Here is a 24,848-nt window from a genome sequence, read left to right as displayed (position 1 = left end):
GCATTTCTTGGTATATTTTAAAAATTATATAATTTTCTTGAGGTCACTTTTAAGGTAGAAAGTAACAAGGTAGTCACATAAAATGTGAAACTCGCATGGTTATTCATAATTTATGGTGAGAGTCAGTTTGAATGTTAAATAACGCTTCAACAAACACTGCAGTTGCCATATTCAAGGTGAGCATGAGGTGGGGCCAGTTCTGAAGTCTAGATATGGCATGCAGTGACGTCACACTACTGGACTACCTCCGACAAACGAGGACCTGCTTCTTAGCTATTTTGCCTTTCTCCTGGGACGGACGGTCAGGAACATGCTGCCAACCTTTACCAAGATCAACCACCTTGAAAATGACAACTTCAGTTTTTGCCGTTGATTAATAGCAAACATTCGCCACATTTCTCTCCAGAAATCCGAAATTATACATTTTGGTAATAGGTTGACCTACAACACTAAAGACCAACGCAATTTAAACAAGCTATTTAGCGTTATTTCTAGACTACCAAAGAGGAAAAATTGGGACCTATCCGAGGGCCTTATTTTGATTCAAAACGTAGGCCAGCGTCAGGCATCACTTCTAAGTAGTGATTTTGGGTTGCTGACGTCCCATTTTGTTTTTTGTCTGCATATGATCATAATACATCGGCACTTGGCAAGTAATGGCAGACAGTACCGGCGAAATTTAGTCAGCTGCTAAAAACTGTTTTGTCGGAATAAAATGCGCGAAGTGCACTGTCAAAACAGCGCTATGCAACATAAAAATAAACTTACTGCGTTGCAGAACTTTTTAAGACTCTTGGCGCAAAGGTGATCATCTGATAGAATGTGTGAGGCAATGATAATAGCAGCTACTGTTGGTGGAGGTGTTACAACAATGGCTGTGAAGATATCTGATCTCGCTCCTTGCCAAAAATTAATTCATACCGACTCCGTTTGTCGACAGAGTCTGCCACCAACAGAAAAAAAGTTTGTGCACACAAGATTGTGTTGCTCAATTTTTACACAAGTTGTGTTGGGTGCAGTGTCCTTTGTTGAAAACAATTTTCGCCGAAAAAGGAATTATAAGTAGTGCCCCTAAAAATGTACAGATTTTTTGCGAGAAAACGTGACAAGGTAACGTGTGAAAATATTAACGTAAAACCCCGGGTGGGACAGCCAAGTAAGATTTCTAAAAATATGAGTGATCTTTAAAATTTTTTATTCTAATTATAGTGTGCCGCAAAAAATAAATAATATCGCAAGTGTGCCACAAAGTTAAACACCACTGAAAGATCAATATTCGTCTGACACCGGCTCTGGAGAAGAAATTACTTCAGCTGGAGTTTACAAAATATTGGAAATAGCTTGGTGTTGTGTTTGCACGATGTGTTCAGACAAATTACACATCTGCCCTGAGGATGAGAGCAGAGATGACTCTCGAAACGTTGGCGGAAGAAATGGTTCATTCAGCATTCAGCCACCTGACGCGGCTTGTTACCAAAGAGTCTTTCATCAACTTCGGTCGCCGAGAAAGCTTCACTTTTACTTATTACACATCCTTACCTAGTACTACGAAAGTTCTATAGGATTTAAATTCATTGTTTTATTGTACAAGTTACAGAAGGTGACTTACTGTGCAAACACAAATCGGTCAGGTATGCATATCGACCTGGTGAAGGTGAGAATTATATGCGACAAGGTTGCTTTCAAATAGCATGCGTCATTTTCTTTCCTATATTTATTCTCGTTTCGAATTTACCTACTTTCGTAACGCATGCAATTTATGTCAAGGTCATTTTGAATACATTAGTTACGATGTAAATATTGGACCTAGTATATCGTCGTCGTGTGGAGACACGTATATGCATTTCTAGTAAAACTATACACGCCTTCATTGTTCCTACGGTTATATACGCAATCAGTGGTACATACTAAACATTTGTGCACGCGAATACAGACGACGTTTGCTGTAACACGTAGTAGATTCGCTTCTAGCTCCATGTGCTCTTCTTTACCTACATTCTCGTTTTGTGTGGCGTGGTTGGCTAGCGAGTCTGCATACTTGCTAAAATGACGTCATTGAGCTTTAAATGGAAACTGGGCGAAGCTTTGAGAGCACCGGCTGAACGAAAAGTTTAGAAACAAGAGCGTCTTTTTACGTTGTTGGTGTGTGACAAGGTAAACAAGACAGTGTGTTGATTTAGTACGGAAATTGTTAACGGTGAATGTATGCCGTTTGTATAGTAATAGTGTAACTGAAACTAAAGTACTTCCAAATAAAACGGCCTCGGGACAGCTCAATAATAACCTAAGAATATTAGGTAAGCATGTTGGCCAAAAAGAAAATAGTGTAAGAGTGACGTATGCGTGTTCAAGGAGATGTAGGTATATGCTTCACAGTCATTGTATCAGTTTATGAGATACGTACCTGGAGAATGTGGTGTTGTACGTTTGTGCTAATCGAATTTCAGTTTTCCGGAAGTTACGCCTACCTCATCCAATTGTATCTTGGAGGGATGGTCCCTTTCACATGTGTTCAGACGGTTCAGTTAATTAGCTGTGCAAACTAAATCACAATTGACCTTGAAGAGACTGATGTGAAAGGCATACCTCCAAAATTGGAAACCAGAAATGTGATTCTGTTTTTCTGAGAAGAAAGGGGTGACTGTTTCTCACCACAAGTGTCACGTACGTAAATAAAAAGTGATCTTGAAATGCCTGAAAACCACAGAATGGTGGTTTCCATTTGTGAATTCAGGGGTGGATAGCCATTCGATTGGAAATGAACTCAGTGTTTGTTGACTGATTTGTCTCTCCACCATGGAAAGTGGGCAGAATATTGTTTGTTACCTAATTGCTAGGATTTATTTACAGTTAAAACACAAACTGCTGGTGATTGTTTATGTTTAGTAATTGAGCCTTCAAGAGTCTAAATTTTTATTTCCTCAGTTTTTGGACAAATGAATGTTAGGAAGTTGGAGGTAATGTGAATGTAGTTTGCTTGCCATATTAGAAAATGTACATGATCACATCTTGCAATTAAATGTATAAAATCTGATTAATAGTCCATTGAGATATGCTGGGCTGTATGAATGGCAGAATTATGCTACGTGATAAACCATGGGCAAAAGACCGAGAGCTGCTTAATGGCAAGCAGTGCACATCTTATTTATCCTTACTTTTCAGTGCAGCAAGTGAATTGTGGATCTGCATGCAAACACATATAAGCATCCTTCTTTAACATTTGTTGGAGACACCACTGCCTTGTCTTCTGACAGAATTATAGTAAAATCATATTTTGTTTGTTACATTTCTCACATGCCATTCATGACATTCACTTTGTAACTGATCTGTTTGCCAACTCATGCATCTTTCTGCCTTAAGAAACATATTAATTAAATTGAATCAGTCATTTGCAAAACTGTCCGAGTCTGCAGAACTGACTCACAAGAGAACTAAAAAAGACATGATAGCAACCACACTCTTTATTTTACACTGTATTCATTTTGCTTGAATAATAATAATAATAATACGTCTGTAATATTTTAATACAGTTCTAATTCACTAACATATCTTACATTAGGGGTATAAGCTAAAGTTATTTTTGTGTTAAAAGTATCCATATTATATTGTTACAAACTTTCATTGAATAGTGTCTCAAATGCAGTAGAAGGATTGGAAATTGACCTAGTTGAGTGGACCTATGTATAAGAAGCAGCAAGTTGATTTGTGGCAAGGGACTGGGTTATAGTGATGATGTGCACTGTTTGTGGTGGTGAGTTGTGAGCCATGAGAGCATCATTGAAGCATTACAGTTGCAGTGTGAAGTTAAGAATTGTTACTAGTGTGGAGTCTGGGCAGAATGAACAGCATCATGACTTATAAACTAACAGAACTGTGGGCAAGAAAATAAATTATAGTCATAGTGAATGTAGTAAATTTACATTTGTAAAGCAAATAATTCACACTTTAATTGCTGATAATTGTTAAAATACTGATGACTCATGAAGTTATATGTCTCTTTCACTGCTGGAATGACACATCTAAGTTGTGTAGGCTTCAGTGGTTTCTTTATGGTGAGTTGACTGAGTCAAGGACTAATTTTGTTTTACTGGGAAACAGACCATGGATAAGGTTGCCCATATGCATTAAATGCTTGGACAATGTGATTCTTGTGTAAAATCATGCATTTACCCTTGGTACTTGCCGTGGTAGCAGTGGTTTATTGCTCTCAAAGAAAATGAACTCTTGTGGTTTTAAAAGTGACTCTTCAGTTGCAGTCTTTATTGTGTTTGAATTTTTTTATAAGTTCATCTTCTTTGAAAAGTATGTACCCAGAATGATGTTTCAAATTTGAAGGTGCCTGTCTTATGGATATTAATCTTGCATAGTCTGGTAGTATTTTTACATTTCAAAGGTCCTTGCTGCCTCCATCATCATTGCCCTGATAATGGAGGCAGCAAAGACCTCTGAAACATCGGTAAACTTGCACCAGACCACATGGCACAACAATCCAGAAGACAGCCATCAACATGAAAGTTGTGTATCCTATGGAAATGAAGAGTAAAAGATAAAACAGCAAAATTCTTGTTGTTGCAGGTCTGACTTATGGTGTTTAAGGTTTTTGTCACAGTGGCAGCATTCATGAATTCTGGTGAGTAACGTACTGTTCAAATGTCATGAGAATATGAATTATGGGCTGTAAAGGTGGAATATTATTGTAGCATCATTGTGGTGACTTATGCTTTACACATCTCCACTGACTGTGGTGTTCAGAGTTTTTAGACCATATAGGTGGTTACAGCATTTCGGAGCAACATATCTTGATGATAATGGCAGTAAGCTCCTCCCAAATTTTGTAACAATCTGCAAGATTACATCGTGTCACAGCTAGACCACAATCTGAACTCCGTAACTGCTATAACAACTCGGGAATCTGTTTTGGTCAAACTCATGGCAGGTATTTTGTTCTAGATGTGAGTTTCAGAATGTATGGTTGTTGGAAATCCTGCGCAGGTACAGTGACCATTATCAATGAGCTGTAAACTGTGGGAGTAAGTGCAGTGTTTTAAATCATTGTATACAGTTTTGCTTGCTTATTTTCTTTTGTCTTAACACAAGGAAAGACAGCATTTGGCACTGTAGCTTATTGCTATTGATATTATTGAACCTGAAATGCAGTGACTTAGCAGAACATTTATGGAGAATTATTTTTTCTTCATTTTCATGGGCGTTGGAAAAAATTATCTTTAATTTAAAACTATAAATATTGAAATAAACAATACAGACTAAATTTGTTGCTTGATTGTTAACAGTTTTACCTATTACTTTTTTATTCAGTGTAGTGTCTTTGACCACTTCCCTCCTTAATCCTGATTTAACTTGGGTTTAAAATGTTCTCGTAAATATATTATTTCAACTTAACTCTTAGCAGTTTAAATTTTGTGGGTACGAATTATTATCCCAGTTTCTTCTGTTCATGTTGCAATAATTTCAGCAGATTCTCACCAGATGGAACCATTGAAGTAGTAGTTATCATAAATGTAACTCAGGATAATAATGAGACTATTATATGCAAAACTTTTTTCTCTTTTGAAAAAAAGGGCTTGCTTGTGTTCAAAGATCACAAAATTTTACTAAAATGACATGTTTTTCTTTCGTACCACATTCAGAAAGAAATTTGTAATGCAAGTAGTTTAAAGAATTTGCAGAATACAAATTTGTTCTTGTAAGACTTGAGGTTCTCACAGCGGTGAGTATGAAGATTTCCGTCTTCTGGGTTGTTGCGCTGTGTAGTCTGAATCGCCCTGATGACGGAGGCAGTATGACCTCTGAAACGTTGGTTAACATCAACCAGACTACACAGCGCAACAACCCAGAAGACGGAAATCTTCAAATTTGTTCTTTTCCCACAGCTGTGAGAAGTTATGAAATGTGGCATGTTTGACAAAGAGAGGGATTACTTATTGTACATATCACAATAAATGCTAAACATTCCCTCCATGGGAATAAACATGTGTCAATACGATGTTGGAACAAGGATAATTTGCATTCAGACACCTCAGGTGCACCAAAAATCACGTTTTCTGCATCCTGTATACATTTCCAAAGATGGTGTCTTCTGTTCACAACATTGTCATAAACTGCATTTTTCATGGAACCCAACAAGTAAAAGTCTCTCAGATGAAGGTCTGGTAACCGTAGTAGGCCACATCACAGCAGCCTCAGAACTGTGACTGGTGTGGCATCCAGGATAATGACTGCCTAACCAGTCCCATGCAAATTTTATGGAGCACTGTTATGCAAAAACCATATCCATTGTCTAATGCACAACAAAACATTCTGTAAAAATTTTGATGATGTTTTTTGGGTTCTGGCCAGTCCACACAGCACCAGAACCTAAAGAACGTCAACATTGTCACTTCCAAAACCTCATATCTCACAAATTGAGGCACATGTCTACAGAGAAATTACGGGTGTAAACACCTCAGTCAATTGGATAGATAATCAGCTTGTTATTTGTATAGCTAAAGATTTGTGAGTAGTTCTAGGTTCTCCCTTTAATATTTTTTTAAATTGGAAAAAGTATGTCTGATTTCCTGTTTAGTGGGTCTGCTCTCACCACAGTGTGGATGTGGTTACAGAACACAAGCCAGGTGAATGAAAGTAATATGGGCAGATGGGAATGTTTGAAATACTGTATTAATTATCTTGAACTAAATGGTAATAACAAAAATATTAGATACCTGTGCCGAGGCATAAATTGATTTAAGAAGGGTTACTAACCTAAATGTAATTTGTTAAAATATGAGAATGGTAATCTGCTTCCAGATTACCACATTATTCCCTCATGAATACATGGAAGAATTACTTTTGCCAAAGCACCATAGATGTGATTTCTAAGAACCTGAAAATTAAAGTATACAAAACAATAATCTTGCCTGTTGTTTTGTATGGGTACGAAACATGGTCTCTCACTCAGAGGGAGGAACACAGATTGCAGGTGTTTGAGAACAGGGTGTTGAGGAGGATATTTGGGCCTAAGAGGGAAGACGATGGGGCATGGAGAAAACTGCATAATGATGAGCTTAAAAATCTGTACTCCTCCCCCAGTATTGTCAGGGTGATTAAGTCAAGAAGAATGAGATGGGCAGGACATGTAGTGCGCATGGATGGGGCAAGAGGTGTGTACCGGGTATTGGTCTTTAAGCCTGAGTGGAAGAGACAGCTGGGGAGATCTAGATGTAGATGGGAGGATAATCGCAGGCAGTATCTATGGGAGATAGGAGCTGAAGGAGACTGGATTTTTGTTGGCCCAGGATGGTCCGGTGGAGGGCTTTGGTTAATTCGGTGATGAAGCTTTGGGTTCTGTAAGCCATTTAGTTAGTTTGTCTGTCAGTCTAACTTTTTTGAGTTTGAAGTTGCTATTGAAAAGTAGAAAATATGTAAATACCCAGGTATTGATTAAATTGAGGCAGATTTGATCCAAGTAGGATGTAATACATTATTTTCTGAGATCCACAAACATCATAATTGTATTTACAACTGGGAAGAATTGCCAGAGCAGTAGAAGAGTCCATTATTATTGTACCTATTTGTAAGAAGGGTGATGGAACTGACTAGTAATTGGCTAGGAATGTCACTGCTGTCAACTATATACAAACATTTATCCAACTTTATTCTGTCAAAGTCATGGCCTTGCATGGACAGAGTTATTGGCGATGACCAGTGTAGATTTTGGCACAATTGATCAACTGCTAATCAAAAATGAATGTTAGTAAAGTGGGACTGTATATCAGCTATTTTTCCCTTTTTGTCTGCTGTCAAAGAATGTAAAAATTAAAATGTACAGAACTATACTTGTAGCTGTTATTTTGTGTAGATGTGAAAACTTGTCTTCAGATTAAAAGAAGAACCCAGATTGAGGATGTTTGAGGTCAGGAGCTTAGGATAATATTTTGACCCAGGAGTGAAGAAGTGACAAGAGGCTGGAGAATATTGCATAATGTGGAGGATGAGAATGGGCAGGGCTTGTAGCTTGCATGGGAATGATGAGAAATGTGTCCAGAATTTTGGTTGGAAAGTCTGAAGGGAAGAGACCACTCAGAAGACATAGGCATAAATGGGGCATAATATTAAAATGGGCCTTAGGGAAATAGGATTTCAAGGGTTTTAAACTGGTTCAGGATAGTGACCAGTGGCAGGTTGTTGTGAATATGATAATGAAATTTGCATTTTGTAAGATGTTCATCAATAGCTGAGCATACTATTTGCTTCTAAAAAGGATTCTCCTCCATGGAGTTAGTGTTTAATTACATATTACAATAATATCTAATTCCTGATCACAAGGCTGTCTGAGATTTAAATTTAGAGCATTTAAAAGAAAAGTGTTGCCTTTTAGCAATCACAGGTATAAATGTAACAAAGGGTTCAAGAATTGACAGACATAATAGGCAGTGTTATTTGTCTGTCCAGGCCACTGGGCACATTGGTGATGCCTTACCGCAGTGGAGCTGTGGCTACGGTTTCACCTGCATCTGTCAGCTACAAGATGCCAGTTCCAGCGTCTCATAGTCGTTTCACTTCATTGGTGTCAGGGAGCAGCCACAGAACCAGTTCCTCCCTCAACAGTTCTCTAGATCGATCTTACTACACCAGCCTTACACGAACAATCCCAAGGTCATACACCTTAGATTATAAATCAAAATACACATCACCGTCCAGGTGAGTACCTGAATTCTCTTATGTGTTCAATGTTTGCATTCCATTCTCATCTGCAGGGCTAAGAATACAGAATTGTCACACAACTTTGTGCATTCAGAGGCTTTCAGAAAATGCTTGTTATTTTTCAGTTCAGACATCTTTATTTTTTCACAGACTGTGGAAAATTATGTACATAAATAAAATTTTTGTTACTTTGTATGACTATAAACCAGTGGTTTGAACTGAAATGAACCAGACTTTTAAAATGAATGATGTGTGAACCATGAATCTTTAATAAGTGATTGAAATTGGTTTACAGTCACCCGAACATGTTACTTTTGGCAATGTTATGCACTTTTAAATTATGTATAACACAAAATGTGTTTACTTTAACATTGTGAGCATCAGTAGCAGTGGTTGGAATTTCTTCCTGGGCCTGTTTTAGATGGAAATATTGAAAACTCATAATAAAAGAACCTGTAGTCTGTTAAACACATGCTCTTTCTGCCATCTCTGCTCTGTGTTGTATATTCTTCAACAACAGACTTACCACCAAGGGGAGAGGTCTGTTTCAATCAGCAGAGCTTTCTGAATGAGGCATTTAGATGGAACTGTGCTTCATTGGATAAACTAGATGTACACGGTTATTCATAATTCTCTGACACATTACAAAAAATTGCTAGACTTGAATGGTGCAATGGACGGTAACATAGGACATGCTGATAAAAATTGAAACTCTCCAAGTTTATTTTACAAACCTCATAAAAGCTGCTGCAAACTCAGAGAGTTTCTCTTTCTGTTGGCATGTTGCATGTTACCATCCATTGCACCATTCAAGTCTGGCAGTTTTCTGTAATGTGTAAGGGAATTATGAATAACCCTGTAAAATGAATAGTATAAATACAGATGTGTGTGGGCTGTGGTGGTGTTGGTTGGGTGTCTGTCTGTCCAGCTTTATGATTACTGAAAAATATTTTGAGTGTTGTGCCAGACTTCAGATATTTTATCCTTTTGTGTGTTAACCTTTTAGGTGTTATGTTTAAATTCCTGGGGTCTGCATATGCATACAAAATTAATTGGAATTTGAACCATCTCTGAGTGCTGCATGTTATAAAATACAATGTATTTATTGCATCTTTAAGCTAAAAATTCAAACACTTTGTTATTTAGAATTAACCCATTTACCCACACATGAAGGTTCATAACCAGTCTTTATATGATCATCAGCTTTAAGTTATTTTCAGTTATTTAAATTTTCTTCATGTTTTAATTGATTACTCTTTGAATTTATCCCCATACTGCCTGTTTACAGTGGTAGATATTCTCAGAGTTGACTGTACTTGGCTTAGAACTGCTACGGACACGTTTCTTTGGTCTGCCAAACATCTTCATGAAATAAATACAATGTACCTGAGAATTCTTTGTCTGTGGTCTGATTACAGAACACTTTATTAACAGTGAATAGTTTTAAAAAGAAAAATGGCCTAAGGCATGCTGGTCTGTATTTGGAATAAACCCAACTCGCATCACATGAATCAGTAAGCTTTTTGGAAAGATTATTTCAGCTGTGACTCAGTCTGCTCTGTCTGATGCCAGAAGCCTTAGCATTTTTAACAGAGGTGCTAATGTCATTGGCATCAGTTTTTTCCTTTCCATGTGTTTTATATCATATAGGAGGTCAGTGATTAAGCTGTTCTGGATTATTCAGAATGAAAGATGAATTTATTCCGCGCTTTAAAAATTAATTATTTCCCTCATTAATATGCTTTGGGTTTAGTATCACAACCTTGATTATGAATTCCCAGAATTCACACTGAATATAAGTAGTTCTGTTTATGACTCCACTGTTATCGCTCTCCGCCACAGTTGGTAATTGTGCATTCCTGCAGTGTCATGGAATCAGCTGCTTGTTCACTCACGACCCACTCTGAACTAAGAATGGCTGTGTGGGACCAAGTTCTAGCGCTGTTGGCATTACTAGTTTTTTCTACTGTAAACGACAACTAACAAATCTTGGTGACACAGTTTAGAAGTTGGTGGGAGCTTCGAGAAGCTGGTGCACGCAGTCGACTGGGCCGCTGTAGCAGGCTTCTGTGACAGTGTCAAGACTTGTTTCTGTGATTTACTGCATTTTATGAAGTAGTTTGAACCAGTTATGGAATCTTTTACAGCTCTTGAGTCATTGAACTTGAACACAACTGGAATATGAAATTACTCTTCGAACTGAAACTTTATTCCACATGGTTCAGAACTGTGCTGAAAATATGACCTCTTACTCTTTGGGAAAGACAATAAATAATATGTTCTTAAATTCTACATATCTAAACTAAGTTGTGGATAAGATATTTGGTGTAAGAGAGAAGGTGATGGGGTCATTCCAAGTCAAATCATCACAGGTCACAACCTGACCACAAAATTGAATGATTTTATGTGAAATTTTAGTCCCAATGGAGATGGTATTCCTGCCGAATTTTATTGCTTTATGGCATGTCGTTTTTTGAGATCAGATATCCAAAGATGTCAAAAACTTTCTTTGGGCACAAGTTTTCAAAGAAAAAGAGGCATAACGTTTGCTGTAATTGAGATACAGAGCTCATTTAAAAGATAACGAAGTGCCCTTTCCAGTGACCATTTACACCAATACATTTATCACAGTTATGCTTTGAATATTCCTGTGGATGAAGTGTGGCCGGGGCATGACGCTGACCACTCACCCCTATCTAGTTCTGATGTTAAGAATAAGTTGGAGCTATACTGCTCTCCCTCCAAGTGCCTACATAGCATGTAGTGGGATAGCTTTACTTCTTATGTTTTTTATGTATTCTGATTTGACCTTTGACCTTGTACTTCACACAATGTATTTAAAGTTTTTTAGTATGTTGTGTGAATGCAACTATCACTTAGTTGATAATGCAATTGGAAACATTACCTTCTGACAGCAGATTTTTGGCAGACAGGTGTGAATTAGTAATCACTGTAAAGTCAACTGAAGAATTTGTTGAATCATTGCTTGAACAATTGTTACTTCTATGTAGGATTTGAGGTTTTCACAGCGGTGAGTCTGAAGATTGGTGTCTTCTTGGTTGTTGCGCTGTGTAGTCTGGTAGAAGTTTACCGATGTTCCAGAGGTCCTTGCTGCCTCCGTCTTCAGGGCGATGATGGTGCAACAACACAGAAGACAGCAATCTTCAGTTGTTACTTCTACTTTATCATCTATTTGTCCATCCATCCATAAATACAGAGCATCAGAATCTTGTAATGATATCAGATTGTTTGAAGCATGATTCCATTTTGGTACATACCTTCAGCAGCGTGAAGGCTGTTGTAAACACATATGAATTGCTTCTGTCTAAATATTACATGCCACAATGAAGTCTGGATTGCCAGCAGAGTGGCACTCCTTAGTGACGTCCCATGAGAAGGCTGCTTGTGATGGGGTTGGTGGCACTCTGAAGAGGCTTGGAACAAAAGCCAGCTTGCTGTGACCATATAATGACCAAATGATGACATCCCACCAGCTGTATGAATGAGTTCAATACAGTGTACACAACTTCAGTTTTGATTTTGTGAATACGAAGAAGAAAGAGGTCTGTGATCAAGTCTATTTGGAACAGATGAAACTACTTGGAACCCAGTTGTTCCATGCATTTATGCTGGTTAAGAAAGGTGTACTTAACACAAAAATTTATTTGGCGTCTCGTAACTGTACAGAGAACTCTGATTTAGTGTGCTGAAACACATGATTGAATTGGAAGACTTACAGGATTTGTAACATTTATGCATGATAATTTCTGGTGTCTAGGTTGTGTACTATCTGTCAGTGAAGAATCAAATAACATAAAAATATTTCTTTATTCTCATGGACTCTGCATCATACATAATATCCAGCTGCACCACATATTCTGCGACTTACTCAATCAGCAGTGATATCAAATTTCGTCCTAACACTGCATTACGTACGTTATTGAAAATAAATGTGTTTTGGCTTAATGCCTTTGAGTGTTTGCAAGGCAGTTTTTAATTTGCTTTTTAGCAAGTAGCTTTCCTGCAAGAAGGTGTCTTACTATATAAATTATAATATTTCTTTCACTATACACTGTAAATCGCCATGGTGGTCTAGCGGTTAGAACGCTGGCCTTGTAATCCTGGGGTCTCGGGTTTGATTCCCGGCGGTGCCTGAATTTATAACTTCTGTTGGGCAAGGCCGTGGTCTCCTCTGGGGGCTTCCCCGGTTTCTCCGTGGCATCCCAACAATTAATCCATTCACACACAGAAGAAGGCAATGGCAAACCACTTCTGGATCATCTGCCAAGAACGTATATGAACAGGTCCCAGTCCGAGAAAAGGATGGAAGGATCCTGTTCATATGGACCTGTCGTCAGACAGAACACTAAATAATAATAATACACTGTAACCGGGCAGACCTTGCTTTGATGTCCGTGCACGTACTCAACTTCTATTGTTGGTGATATCTGGAATATGTTTGCAGTTTGTGACTTGCAAGATTAAGGAGTTTTACATGTACCAATTGTCGATTTCTTTTGAGGTGTTTGTGTACTTTAGTTGTTATTTTGATTGAGGGCCACATGAGCAAGTCGTGGTTTTGTTTTCTCAGTTTTAGTATTGTGGAGTCGCTTAAAGGGAGTGGACATGGTGTAGATGTGTTGAGATTAAAACAGCTGTTGAGTTTTGTGTGTGAATCCTGTTAAGCGACGCTTTAGATAACCCTTGAGCAGCTGAACAAACCGAGTAGAGAAGGTGGGTCGGTCATAAAAAACACACACATATATGCATGCATGCAGTTATTTCTTAAAAAAGTAAAAATACATCATTTTGAGAAATAGCATTTTGAAGACCTTGGATACTGAACTGCTTAATTTATTGGTGGAGTAGGTAATAGCTTTGAAATGAACATAAAATGAGCTTGGTATGTGAATTGGAACAGACAATACACCACTTTTCCTAAGATAAACTGTTCCCCCCCCCCGGTCCCCGAAAAAAGACGAAACTGTCTTTTGACAACTTCAGTTGTCTGCTCTCAAAGATCTAGAAGTTAAATTGGGACCACAATCTAAGAAGAATTATTCAGTTCTGAGGGTGTGATATTGGAAATATGTGTCTTGATGTGGAATGACCCCGTGGAAAATTTCATTGCGCTTTTATATCTCAATATCAAAGAGGTTATGATGAATTATTGACCTGTGTGTGGTGCAGATGGTTAAGAAGTAAGAGTTTTGGAAAGTATCCAGTAGGGAGACTGATGTGCACGTGAAAATAGATTTTAATTGGTCCAGTTTGGTGGGTGTAAACAGGACTGAGTTGGTTTGAATTCAAGTGGTAACTGTATACCACTAGCTTTACCAGCCACTAACAGTGCATTTTGTCCATAGAATGTTCCCGTCTTTGGTTTGTAATTGAACAATTTCTTTTGTGCGCTCTGATGTTTCGACTTCCGTTTGTGTGGATTAGTTCCCCAGTGATTTGTCTTCGCCAAGTGAATGACTGTTTACCTTAATATGCATTTCCGGTTGACATTAATTTTTATCATTATCGACCTACAGCGGTTTACAGGGGTCACAGGGTAGGCACTGGACTCCGTGACCCACAGAGTTGCCTAAGTGGGGCATCACTGCATTCGTATGTACGTGTTCGCAGATCTACATTGTCGTCGTCGTCGTACTCCCGCCAGGGCTCCCTGTCCGATGACTCCGGAATCTCCTTGTCGTCGGGTCGTAATGCAGGGGGGCGGGAGAGAAGCGAGAGTCGAGAGTCCTCCATCGGGGGGTACAGCCGGGTCAGGGACAGCGGCAGAACGACGTCGACGACGACGACGACGCTCGGCCGAAGGTTTGGCACGTCGACGTGCACGCTGTCGGGCATTAGCGTGACTGAGATGTTCAACAAGTACTCGCCCTCCAACTATACGCGGTGCAGCACGGACAGTACCGCTGACAGCGTCTGCTCCAGGAGTCACAGTGCCACCACTACGAGCTCTCGACGCTCCGTGGGCGTCGGAGGCGCCGTGGGCGGCTGCTCCACGTCGTCGATCGAGCAGCGTCGCAGTCGACTCAGCTCCACCGAGGTAATTTTACAGTTCAACAACAATAACCAGGTATCGTCCGAGGAGGACGACGATGATAATGGGAACGAGGCACAGCTGTCCGTCGCCGAGATCCACCGCCGCCGCTTCGACGGTTCGTCTCCATCAGCTGCTACCCCTCAGAATGACGGGGCAGTCAGGAGGCACTCCGTCAAGTCCTCCCCCTCCCCTGTCCTCAGCAGGAAAGTGTACTGCAGCAGCAAGGCCGAGGCGAGGCAGTCTTCCTCTGAGGACGAGGAAGAGGAGGGGGAGGAGGCCAGAGATGACGACGTAATCTCCAGGCGCTCGCCGGCTGGCGGTGTTGCGGGAGGCGCCACTACGCCCCCTTCCTCCGCGACCCCCCCACCCGAGTCACCAAAGCCAAGCAAGCTCGGACACCAGTCGGCGGACGCGGTAAGTGGCGTTTTCTGTGTCAGTTTGCCGATCTGTGGACCACGTGCACAGTTAGCCAGATTCTCGTGCGGTTACCTGGTGAAATCCCGTTTTGATTCACGTCGGTCTGTGAGAGAGAACGTTTAGGTATCGCTTCTCCCAGCATCCGAATCTGTTTCGAAGTAAATTTGCTGTCCTGCACCAAATGATCCCAGCCAAGTTAAACTGTCATTTATCCCTGTTTATTAATTTATCTTACGTCTGTTCATATCACTTTTTTTCCATTCGGTCGTTCCATCGAGCTGTAATCAGGTTACGTCACCATGGTAACCGTCACCAAATTTCATGCTCTAAGGTCACCACGTAATGGTTGAAGTCTTTCCGTCAAAATTGAAAGATGCGATTAGGTGGCGGCTACCACGGAGTAATCGACCCGCGAGATCACCAGCTAAAATGTTCGGTTGACGTGATGGCAAATACGCTGACGTTAATTTTCCCTTCGGGGTCATCGAGCAGTCGCCTTTCAACGATGAAAGAAAGTGTCACGTATAAAATTCTGTCTCCTTCGACAGAAATGTAAAGTAAGGATATGGAACTTAGGGTTTCATATGAGATACTTTAACCTCACTTTTAATCTTAAACTGCCACATCGTAGAATCCTGGAAATATTTTGGATCGGACTCTTTTTCAGAAACTTCCCAGTTTCGGAAACCATATTGCATCCGTTCCTTGTTTAACAACATTCAATCACATGCAGACGTTACGTAATAGTGATACCCAGTTCAAGATTTGAGCCGGTCTTTCATTACTACTGGCCTCGCGTAGTCGATTTGGAACCGAAATTAAATCACACGCTGACAGTGATCGTGAGGTTCTGTTACTCGACGTACCACCAGACTACTGTTGTATCTGCACGTCGTTAAGTAACAATACTAGTCTTGTGGTTTCCGCCAAGCGTTTGAGAATCGTAACATTGCACGTGGTCTGGTAAAGTGTGGTATCCATCGTACATGTCCAGAGCTCGATTCCAGGTGCCTACGTGTTCTTAGGCAGGAGGGTCTTCGTAATGTTAATGGTACAGGACAAGGAAAGGTCTGGGTCGATAAGAGACAGATCACACAAGGATCTGAGAGGAAGGCTAGGTTTTGAAAGAGAGGAAAAGGTCCTTTAAGATGCTGGAAAGGTGGGTTAAATCAGGGGTAAACTGGTCGTTTCATCCATTAGGGTAGAATTCATGGAGGTCATTTTGCAGATTGTCGACATCTTCACCGCCTTGAGAACCTTAAATGTTACTTTTGTCGGGTATTTGGCCGGTTTTAATCACGTCTGGACCATATCAGGATTTTTCTTTGTAATGAGCCTTGTAAGATACAAGTTGCCCTGGAGTATCTGTTGACGTGGAGGCGTTCAATCGCCAATAATTCTGTAGTACAACCCGTTCAATGTATGTCAATGTCGTGGTTCTCGCTGCTGAGTTGACTCGAGGCAGTTTTGTAGTCCACTAACACCCACAGCCTAATTACATTTTATAAGGAGCCTAAATGATTCGTGAAATGAACCTTCCTCATTTTCAAGTGTGTAGTCTGGTAAAATTTGCAGGTGTTTGTATGTTGTATTGGTCGTGGCCTGTTTTGGGGGGCAGAATCTTCACGGATATCTCCTAGTATTAACGTGCGTTTAGGTGGAATTTTTGTACTGGAAGGTTTTAATGCAGTGGTTGTGATCTGTTTCCCTTGTTCTCTAAGTAAATATGGAGGTATGTTGGTATTATCTGTGTTACGGACTGACTGCCCTTGTGTTTTGTTCCTTTTTTAAAAGCGTTTGAGTTCTTAGTAGTCCTCTGTTCTGTAGAATATCAAGCAGCAACATAGTGGCCGCATTAAACGTTTATTTAGCGTTTGATTTGTTGGTCATAACTAATGAATTAGGAATTTTAAATTCTGTGTGAAACAAATCTTTAACGTGCCTACAAATTTCGTATGTTATAAATTACAACACGATGATTCAAAATTTTGTAGTTTGTTTGCATCTGGCGTGTTTGACCTAGACTGTCAGTACTTTCCAGAATTATGCACTAAAATGGATCACTGGTGCCTGTTAATTGGACCATATTGATTGAAGGAAAGTTGGTTTTGTAAGTTCTTAGAACCGTTTACCCTTCAGAATTTCCTGATTTCTCTCGGTCTTGGAAATCAGTTCCAAGTGTTTTGTGGTTATTGTCTCGGAACCACCATGAATTTTTTTAAAAGGGTAAGATTGTGACAATTTTATGCGCGATTATAACGGGTATATGCAATCAGTGCAACGTTTGGGACTTGTACCCGCAATCCCTTAGAATAAACAACGAGATCATTTGGATGGGTCCATTATTACGCGTTTGTTATTTGTGGCTTTCGTGTTATCGGGCTGCTTCTGAAGGACCCGTGTAGCCTACTCTCAAACTGGGTACGTCTTCTGCATTTGTTTCGCTATCATTTTAATTCGCTGTCACCTGTTTTAATTGGCTCTGTGTCTTGCCGCGGATTGGCCCGGGCCGGCTGTAATTTAGCCACATGAGTATTTTGGTGCAGTTGGCACTGCGCCTGCGTGCGGTGTATCGTCGTCTGGTTGTAAAAGTTTCCCAGTTATATTCGCGCAGTTATAACATGTTACCGATTTAGCGGGGGTGGATAAGGACGATCCCTTTCGCTTTCCGTGCAGTGTGAATGCCAGTGAAGTGGGTGAATGTATTTTGGACAGGCGATGGGCCCCATTGGTCGATGGTGACGGGAATTAGTGCACACAATTTCGTAACTTGTGCGCACGGGAACTTGGGAGGGTGACGTACAGTCGAGATGTTCTTGCTGTGAATGTGTTTGGTTTTGGGCGAAGGTGGCGTGGACATTGCTCGAATGGATTGTTTGGCTGTTGTGGGCCTTTCTTCTGCCTGGGGCCCTCTACTCCTTGGTCCTAGGCGCTCTCCAGCCCTTCTCACATCACAACAGTTGTCAGGTGGAATCGTACCTCAGAATAACCTCAACGGTCACTTTTAACAAGGTACTGACAGCAGGATCCCTGTTATGGGATGGCAGTGATCATTTCACTGGAGATCTAGTGGGGTTGTCAAAGACCTGGGTTCGATACTTCCTGCAGTATGATGACGTTTGATAGGTTTATAGGAAATGTCCACTTTGTCTAAACTGGCTTTGAGAATGATAAAAAGCCTAGCCACATTTGTTGTGCACTTTGCAGCTGCTGTTTCACAACTCTGCTCTTTGAGCTGTTTTTTATGTGGAAAAGACAATTTTAGCATTTTGTAGGATTTGATTTTGTATGAATAAATTTGATTTTGTAGTTGTAATTCCAGAAATTAACATCTTTTTGCCCAGAAATTCCTACTACAGTAGTAGAGACAAAAATGTGATGGCTAATTAAGCTCAAACTCAGCCATTTGACAGATTTTATCGATTTTCTCCCTCTACAGTGTAGCACTGTTCATTTATAGATGCATTTATGTATCACTATAGTGTTTGAATTAGTAGTTGTAATGATTCTTTTGTTTATATATGTTTTGAGGTTTTCACAGCGGTGAGTATGAAGATTTCTGTCTTCTGGGTTGTTGCGCTGTGTAGTCTGGTCGATGTTAACCAACGTTTCAGAGGTCATGACGGAGTGTGACCTCTGAAATGTTGGTAAACATCGACCAGACTACACGGCACAACAAACCAGAAGACATCAATCTTCATAGTTTTGTGGAAAACCATCAATCTGAAGGAACACATTAATTAACAAGTTATACAATAAGATTTGGGGTTCTCGTGGCAGCGTAGATGTCGGTGTTAGTCTTCTGGGTTGTAACACCATCTTTGATGGAGGCAGTATTTTTATTCAAAACGTTGGTAACTACCTGTGAATCCACATGCTGTTATAACACAGAAGACCGACCTTGTGGTTAACGTATGTTGCCTATTGCTGGTGATGGGATGTCATTGTTCACATCATCTGAACAGTTATTTATCTTATTGATGTTTGGTTTGTGTTGAAGTGAGGCTTGAATCATCAGCTGTTTAAATGAATGGATACAAATTCCTGGCATTGGGCTCATAGCACTAAGCTTGGAAACTTTAAAATACTGCCTTTATTTCTATAGAAGTCAGGAATGTCTGTGATCTTTCAGATCACTTAACTATGTATTGCAAAATGCAACAGGAGCTTATGTGGCTTATGATCATTGTAGAAAGAAGTTCGGTGAGTTATTTTGTTATGTTCATCAGTTCTCAGTTGACATGTATGGATACCACCTTCTGATCTAACCTTTTTGTGACTTGTCTTGCAAGTTTGAACTCCTCTTCCGTAGTGTGTATCACTTGATGTCAGTATACTCTTTTTAATTTTCTTCCTTTGGCACAGTGCTTGCTTTATTTTTAGATCTGGTGATGTGTTTTTATTTTCATTCTTCTAATTATTTTTATTTTTAGCACTCATATTTTTATACTGATAATAATTTTGTTTGAAGAGTCACAAGATAATATCTGATGTGAGCACCTTTGCGCAGATCTAAACCACACAAAGGCATCAGGCTTTGTTCTTTTCTGTCTTGTTCCTTGAACATCTCATGGAGCAATTGTTTAAATGAGATCTCTTGCTATAAATTGGTTGTAAAATTATGGAATGGATTCAGTTTGTTCAAGACGGGACACACTATTAACGTTTTGTTATTGTCATACAGATGGACACCATTTTGTCCTGTACATTCTGACAGTGCAGATGGAAAAGAAATCCTCTGTTAGTGTGTATAAAAGTTATTCAGAGATCTCGGACAGTTTGGTGCTGCATGTGTTCTTCTCTGTGCAAGATGTGTTAGAAATATCTTGTGGTTCTTATTGTCACTACGTTTATATTTTTTTGAGCTTCTTTCATATTTTAACGGAGCTTAAATGTGGCATTAACCAGCAATGCTCAGAACTATTTTTTAAAAAAAGATAGATCTAGTTCTAATTGTGTGGCAGCTTCTTGTGTCGAGTTGTATGTCCTAACACACAAAGTTGCACTCCTGCTGAATGGGTACCATCAGACATACGTAAGTATTACTTTCAAGTGAAGCATTGCTGTCGTCACTCTATTTCACGTGAATCGGAAATCTTGTGCCGCATTGTTTCATATTTACTTAATAGGTTTTGTCCATGTTATTTAAACTTGTCAAGATGTTTGTCTATTTTTAGTCACAAATTTCCACCAAAATTTATTATGTGTAAGGAACTAACCTGTGGTAGATAGTCTGTTTTCAAAGAAAAGACTTTCCCACATCTTTCAGCAAGGTTCCTCACTTGTGTACAAAGCAGGAATGTGGTTTGAATCCTGTGTTGGTCACAAATTCTTTCTCTCCTGTGCAAAAACTATTTAGAATAATTTTTAATGTGTAGTACAGTATCCATATTGAATAATTTAACATAATAACTCCATTTTGAATATTTCTAAACATGTTTCTGTTATTTGGTGGATTTTAATTTTGCTTAACTTACTGTGAATTGATTTTTGAAGGATTCACAGTGTAGCTCAGTCACTATAGTGATTGACTATGGACTGGATGACCAGGGTTTGATCCCCAACGGGGCCAGAGGATTTTTCCTCTAACCTCTTCGTCCAGACTGGTTCAGGGATCCTTTCCTGGGGGTAAAGCACGGCCGGGGCGTGATGCTGATCACTTATCCCCATCTAGTGCCGAGGTCAGGAATGAATAGGCTATATCACCTCTCCTCCGAAGTGCCTACATGGCATATAGTGGGACAGCTTTACTTTTTGCATAGAAATGCTACTTTGTACGTAGTTTAGACTGCAGAGCCTTTTGCTGTTCATGACGTAGTACAAGTTGCCTGGTCACTTAAAGGGCATTTAAAGTAACTGATCTGCTAGTGCTAGCATGCAGCCGAGATAGAGAACAGAATGTGTATCTGTGTACATGTTTTCTCCGATAATTTGACTGGTTAGCAGTAGAACAAGGAATTGAAAATATGTAGGTATTGTAGTATCTGGAAAATTTGTAGCATTCCAGGTTTAGAAACTTAAAACTTAGTTCTTTTGCTGAAAAGAAACTCCGTCTTTTTGTGATACCACACACAGTTACTCGGAATGTGTGTAGGAAATTAAAAAGTAAGCAGCCATGTGTGTATATTTAATATGTTTGATGAAAGAGAAATGTAAAATCACTGAAATGAAGTCCTCTGAGTAAAATGTAAGATAATTTCTTCTTTTAAGGGGAAATTATTTTAATAGATATGACAACATTGGTGTACTTTTTCATTGTCTGTTGTCCATTGTTGAATGGACCAAAGTATGTTGAAATAAGAGGTATCACTTTAATATGAAACTTGCTTATATTGATCGAGAACAACATTAGTGCCAATTGAGCTGATCGTACATTAACATTGGGATGAAGCCGTAATTGAAATTTAATAATTTTAGTCTTTGTCATCATGGGTATTACATTTTTACAAATTAACAAAAAGTGTTTCAGTACAAACCACGTTCTGTACAGTAAAAGTAAACAGCATCATATTGTAAAAGACACAGAGGCAAGAAGTAATATGGTGTGGGAACAGTGTACTTATATGAAGTCCAGTTGGCTTCCTTTCATCATATTTTTGTGGGTTCCAGTTTAAATACAGGGTGATCAGAAAGTCATGCAAGTCATTCCTGATGCATGTTTTGTTTTTAAAAAAATAAATTACAGTTAAATCAGAAAAAAATTATATTACATGTTCAAAATGTTCACTGCATTCAATGATGCATGTATTTATTTGTTATTTTGCCCATGTTTGATGCAACCGAGTGAAGAGTTTCTGCAGTGATATTTAAAATGCACAATTTATTATTTTGTTAAAATTATTCTAATGTGTAATGGTTGTTTTTGTACATTCTCCTTTAGAAAGCTCCAAAGATAGAAATTCAATGGAAATAGGTTGAGGGGTCTACAGTGTTTGAGAAATAATGCAGGCACCAAAGAACACGCTCAACATCTGCATTGTTAAATTTTCTGTATGCATCTTAGCCCCATCTTGCTGAAACCAGAAATCATGTTCATCACCTTCCAAAAGGGAATTAAAATTCATAATTATTACTTTTGTTCAGCTGGTATCTCTTCATTACAAAAAATTGGACCAGTTTTCCTCTGTGAAGAGACAAGCACATTATACTCTGACTTCTAACGCATGTAACAGTATTTAAAGAAAACTATGCAGATTTTCAGCATTCCATATTCTCCTGTTTTTCCTCTTCATGTATTCCCTTATGAGGAATCGTGTTTGATCACAAAAGTAAAGTAAAGCTGTCCCACTATACGTCATGTAGGCGCTTGGGGGGAGCGGAGGTATAGCTCCTACTCATTCTTGACCTCGGCACTAGATGGGGTGAGTGGTCAGCATCACGCCCCAGCCGGATTTACCCCCGGGAAAGGACCCCGGTACCCATTGGATAGGAGGCTGGGTGGGGTCCAGAGCCGGTCTGGACGCAGAGGCTAGAGGAAAAATCCTCTGCCCCCGTCAGGGATCGAACCCCGCTCGCCCAGTCCGTAGGCAGTCACTATACTGACTGAGCTATGCCGGCTCATTCACAAAAGTAAACTTTATCTAAAACATCTGAACCCCCTCAAATGAAGCGTGGAAACCATCTGCAGTAATGAAGTCATTCTTTCTTATCAGGTTCCTCGAGTCTGTGCGTGACATGCACGTGATATGGACAGAGTTTTAAAATCTTTGTTCCCTTATGTACACTTGTGTAGGATAATCCACACTGAAGAGAGAGCTTTCTTGATAACTTTTGTGTAGAGTGTAAGAAAGTTTGGCGGATCTCTTCCAAACTATCATCTCTTAACATCAGAGATTGACTGGAAGTGTTTGTCCTGCATTCTTCCTGTGTCATGGAAGAGGTTCACCAGACAGTACTGTCAATCTTTTTTGCTCAGGAGAAGTAGGAAGTGTATCCCTGAACTCATTCTGGCAATTAAGTAAGAACAAGATACCAGGTAGTGTTAAACAATGAACATTTGTTGCACTTGTGAAAAAGACATCCTTGCATTTCAACTGTTGAAAGACAACTGGTGGACTGACATGAGCAAATTATGTGACATGACGTGTGTGGGCTCTTATGTAGTCACAGTGATATTGTGTATTAATTAATCCATCAAATTGAATTGGAGTTATCGGTAAATGTGGGTTGCTTGACTATTTGATTATTCAGTATCTGCCCATCAGCGTCTTAGTACTGAGCTATTTTCCAAGACATTTCTTTGCACCCCCTCCTTTTTTGACATGTTTGTTTGCCCACTCTGAGGTACATATCATACTCCTGTGTGACATTTTTATAGTACTAGCAGAAATATGAAGCACCGTGCTTGTTTTACAAGTAATTTAAAAAATGTCTTTGCAGAACTGGAACGTAATAGTTTTTGTTCCTGGGTATGTTGTCCGTATAAAATAAAACTTGCAGTGATCAAACCTGTCACTAGTGAAGTTTGAATCAATTTATAATAATATGTAGCTAAGCACTGTACTGAACCGTTAATTAAATGATCTGCAGTGACTTATACTGTGTGGGGCAATGGTGAATGTTGTATGTTGCTTACCTGTATTCACTAGTTTTGTATATCTGTAGCTTGCCTTCAGGAACATAATTTTCCAGTGAAGGCACAAAAGTAATTTTAACATGCTTTCTATTGGTACCCAAACCCAGCAGTGAAATGTCACATGCGAATATGCCTGGATTTTGTTGTGGGACACTTGGTTTAGTGACACTATTGGCAGTGGGGACATTGCTGCCAGATATACACTACCAACATAAGGGGTACTTGTGGCTGCAGAACAGTCGTAACCTGAAAGCAAAACTTAAAATTGATGTAATTATCAGAACAGCCATAAAGTTTGCAGTCATGTTTGCTGTATATATCTGTGATGTTTTGTTACATTTACTGTAATAAGGAATGGTTTGAGCCTAAATACTTATAATTAGTTGAACCAGCTTGGTATGTGCCATTTGTAACTCACTTGTAGCATTTATTATGAACTTGTAGACCAAGATTTCAGATTCTCATGGCAGCCTTCTGGTAGTCTTTAAGAGGTGTGTACTGCCTCCATCATGAAATGTCAGTCAGCTTTTATTAGAATACACAATGCAATATCCCAGAAGGCTCGTCTCATCTTTAAAATTATACACAATTTACAGTAGCTGGACAGATGAGAATGGGGGAAGCAAGAAATGCCTACAAGGTTTTAGTTAGAATCTTTATGGAAATAAATTACTGTGAATATTAAAGCATAAATTTGAGGGTAATTTTAAATGTAACAGATAATTTAGGTTGCAGCAATGTGTGCCTAATGCAGATGACTTGGTATCCACTCCAGAGTTTTAATTTTTTGATGACTGTAATGAAGTTTTAGTTTCTATAACAGTAGGGAGTTTGTGAATATTCAGATTGAATAGCTGAAATTTGTGCAAACCACCTGTGAAGAAACATTTTTATTGTGACAGTAGATAACTGCCAGCACATTGGTAGTGAACCACGTGTCACGGTGGTTTCCGTCTTTCCTGTTTGTGCTGAAGATTATTATCTGATACGTCATTTGGGTTTTGAGAACTTAATATGGTTTGTGCATTGAGAACATCACATCAGAACACATTGGCACCTGACTTCATATTTATTATACTTTGCAGGCTGACCACTTTT

At 39.3% G+C, this 24,848-nt stretch overlaps 1 protein-coding gene across 6 annotated transcripts in view; it reads left to right on the top strand.

Moving 5' to 3' along the window:
• The first annotated feature begins 1,209 nt into the window (after positions 1-1,209).
• Positions 1,210-24,848, top strand: part of LOC110829304 (ubiquitin carboxyl-terminal hydrolase 2) — a 40,286-nt gene continuing 16,647 nt past the window's right edge. The window contains exons 1-5 of one of the 6 annotated variants that reach the window (XM_087345162.1): positions 1,210-2,297; positions 2,448-2,664; positions 4,576-4,630; positions 8,452-8,700; positions 14,335-15,172. In XM_087345162.1, the coding sequence (XP_087201288.1) occupies positions 8,471-8,700; positions 14,335-15,172 (1,068 nt within the window). In that variant the 5' untranslated portion in view covers positions 1,210-2,297; positions 2,448-2,664; positions 4,576-4,630; positions 8,452-8,470. Of the gene's footprint in view, positions 2,665-4,575; positions 4,631-8,451; positions 8,701-14,334; positions 15,173-24,848 lie in introns of all 6 variants that reach the window. The other 5 variants (XM_087345164.1, XM_087345160.1, XM_087345163.1 and 2 more) reach the window with 5 other exon arrangements.

Source organism: Zootermopsis nevadensis, unplaced genomic scaffold (assembly GCF_977971745.1).
Source record: "Zootermopsis nevadensis isolate Lab colony 2312 unplaced genomic scaffold, Znev_1.0 Znev_ptg000008l, whole genome shotgun sequence".
NCBI lineage: Eukaryota > Metazoa > Arthropoda > Insecta > Blattodea > Termopsidae > Zootermopsis > Zootermopsis nevadensis.
The sequence above is the reverse complement of the archived record's forward strand: the minus strand, read 5'-3'. Positions and strand labels throughout refer to the sequence as shown.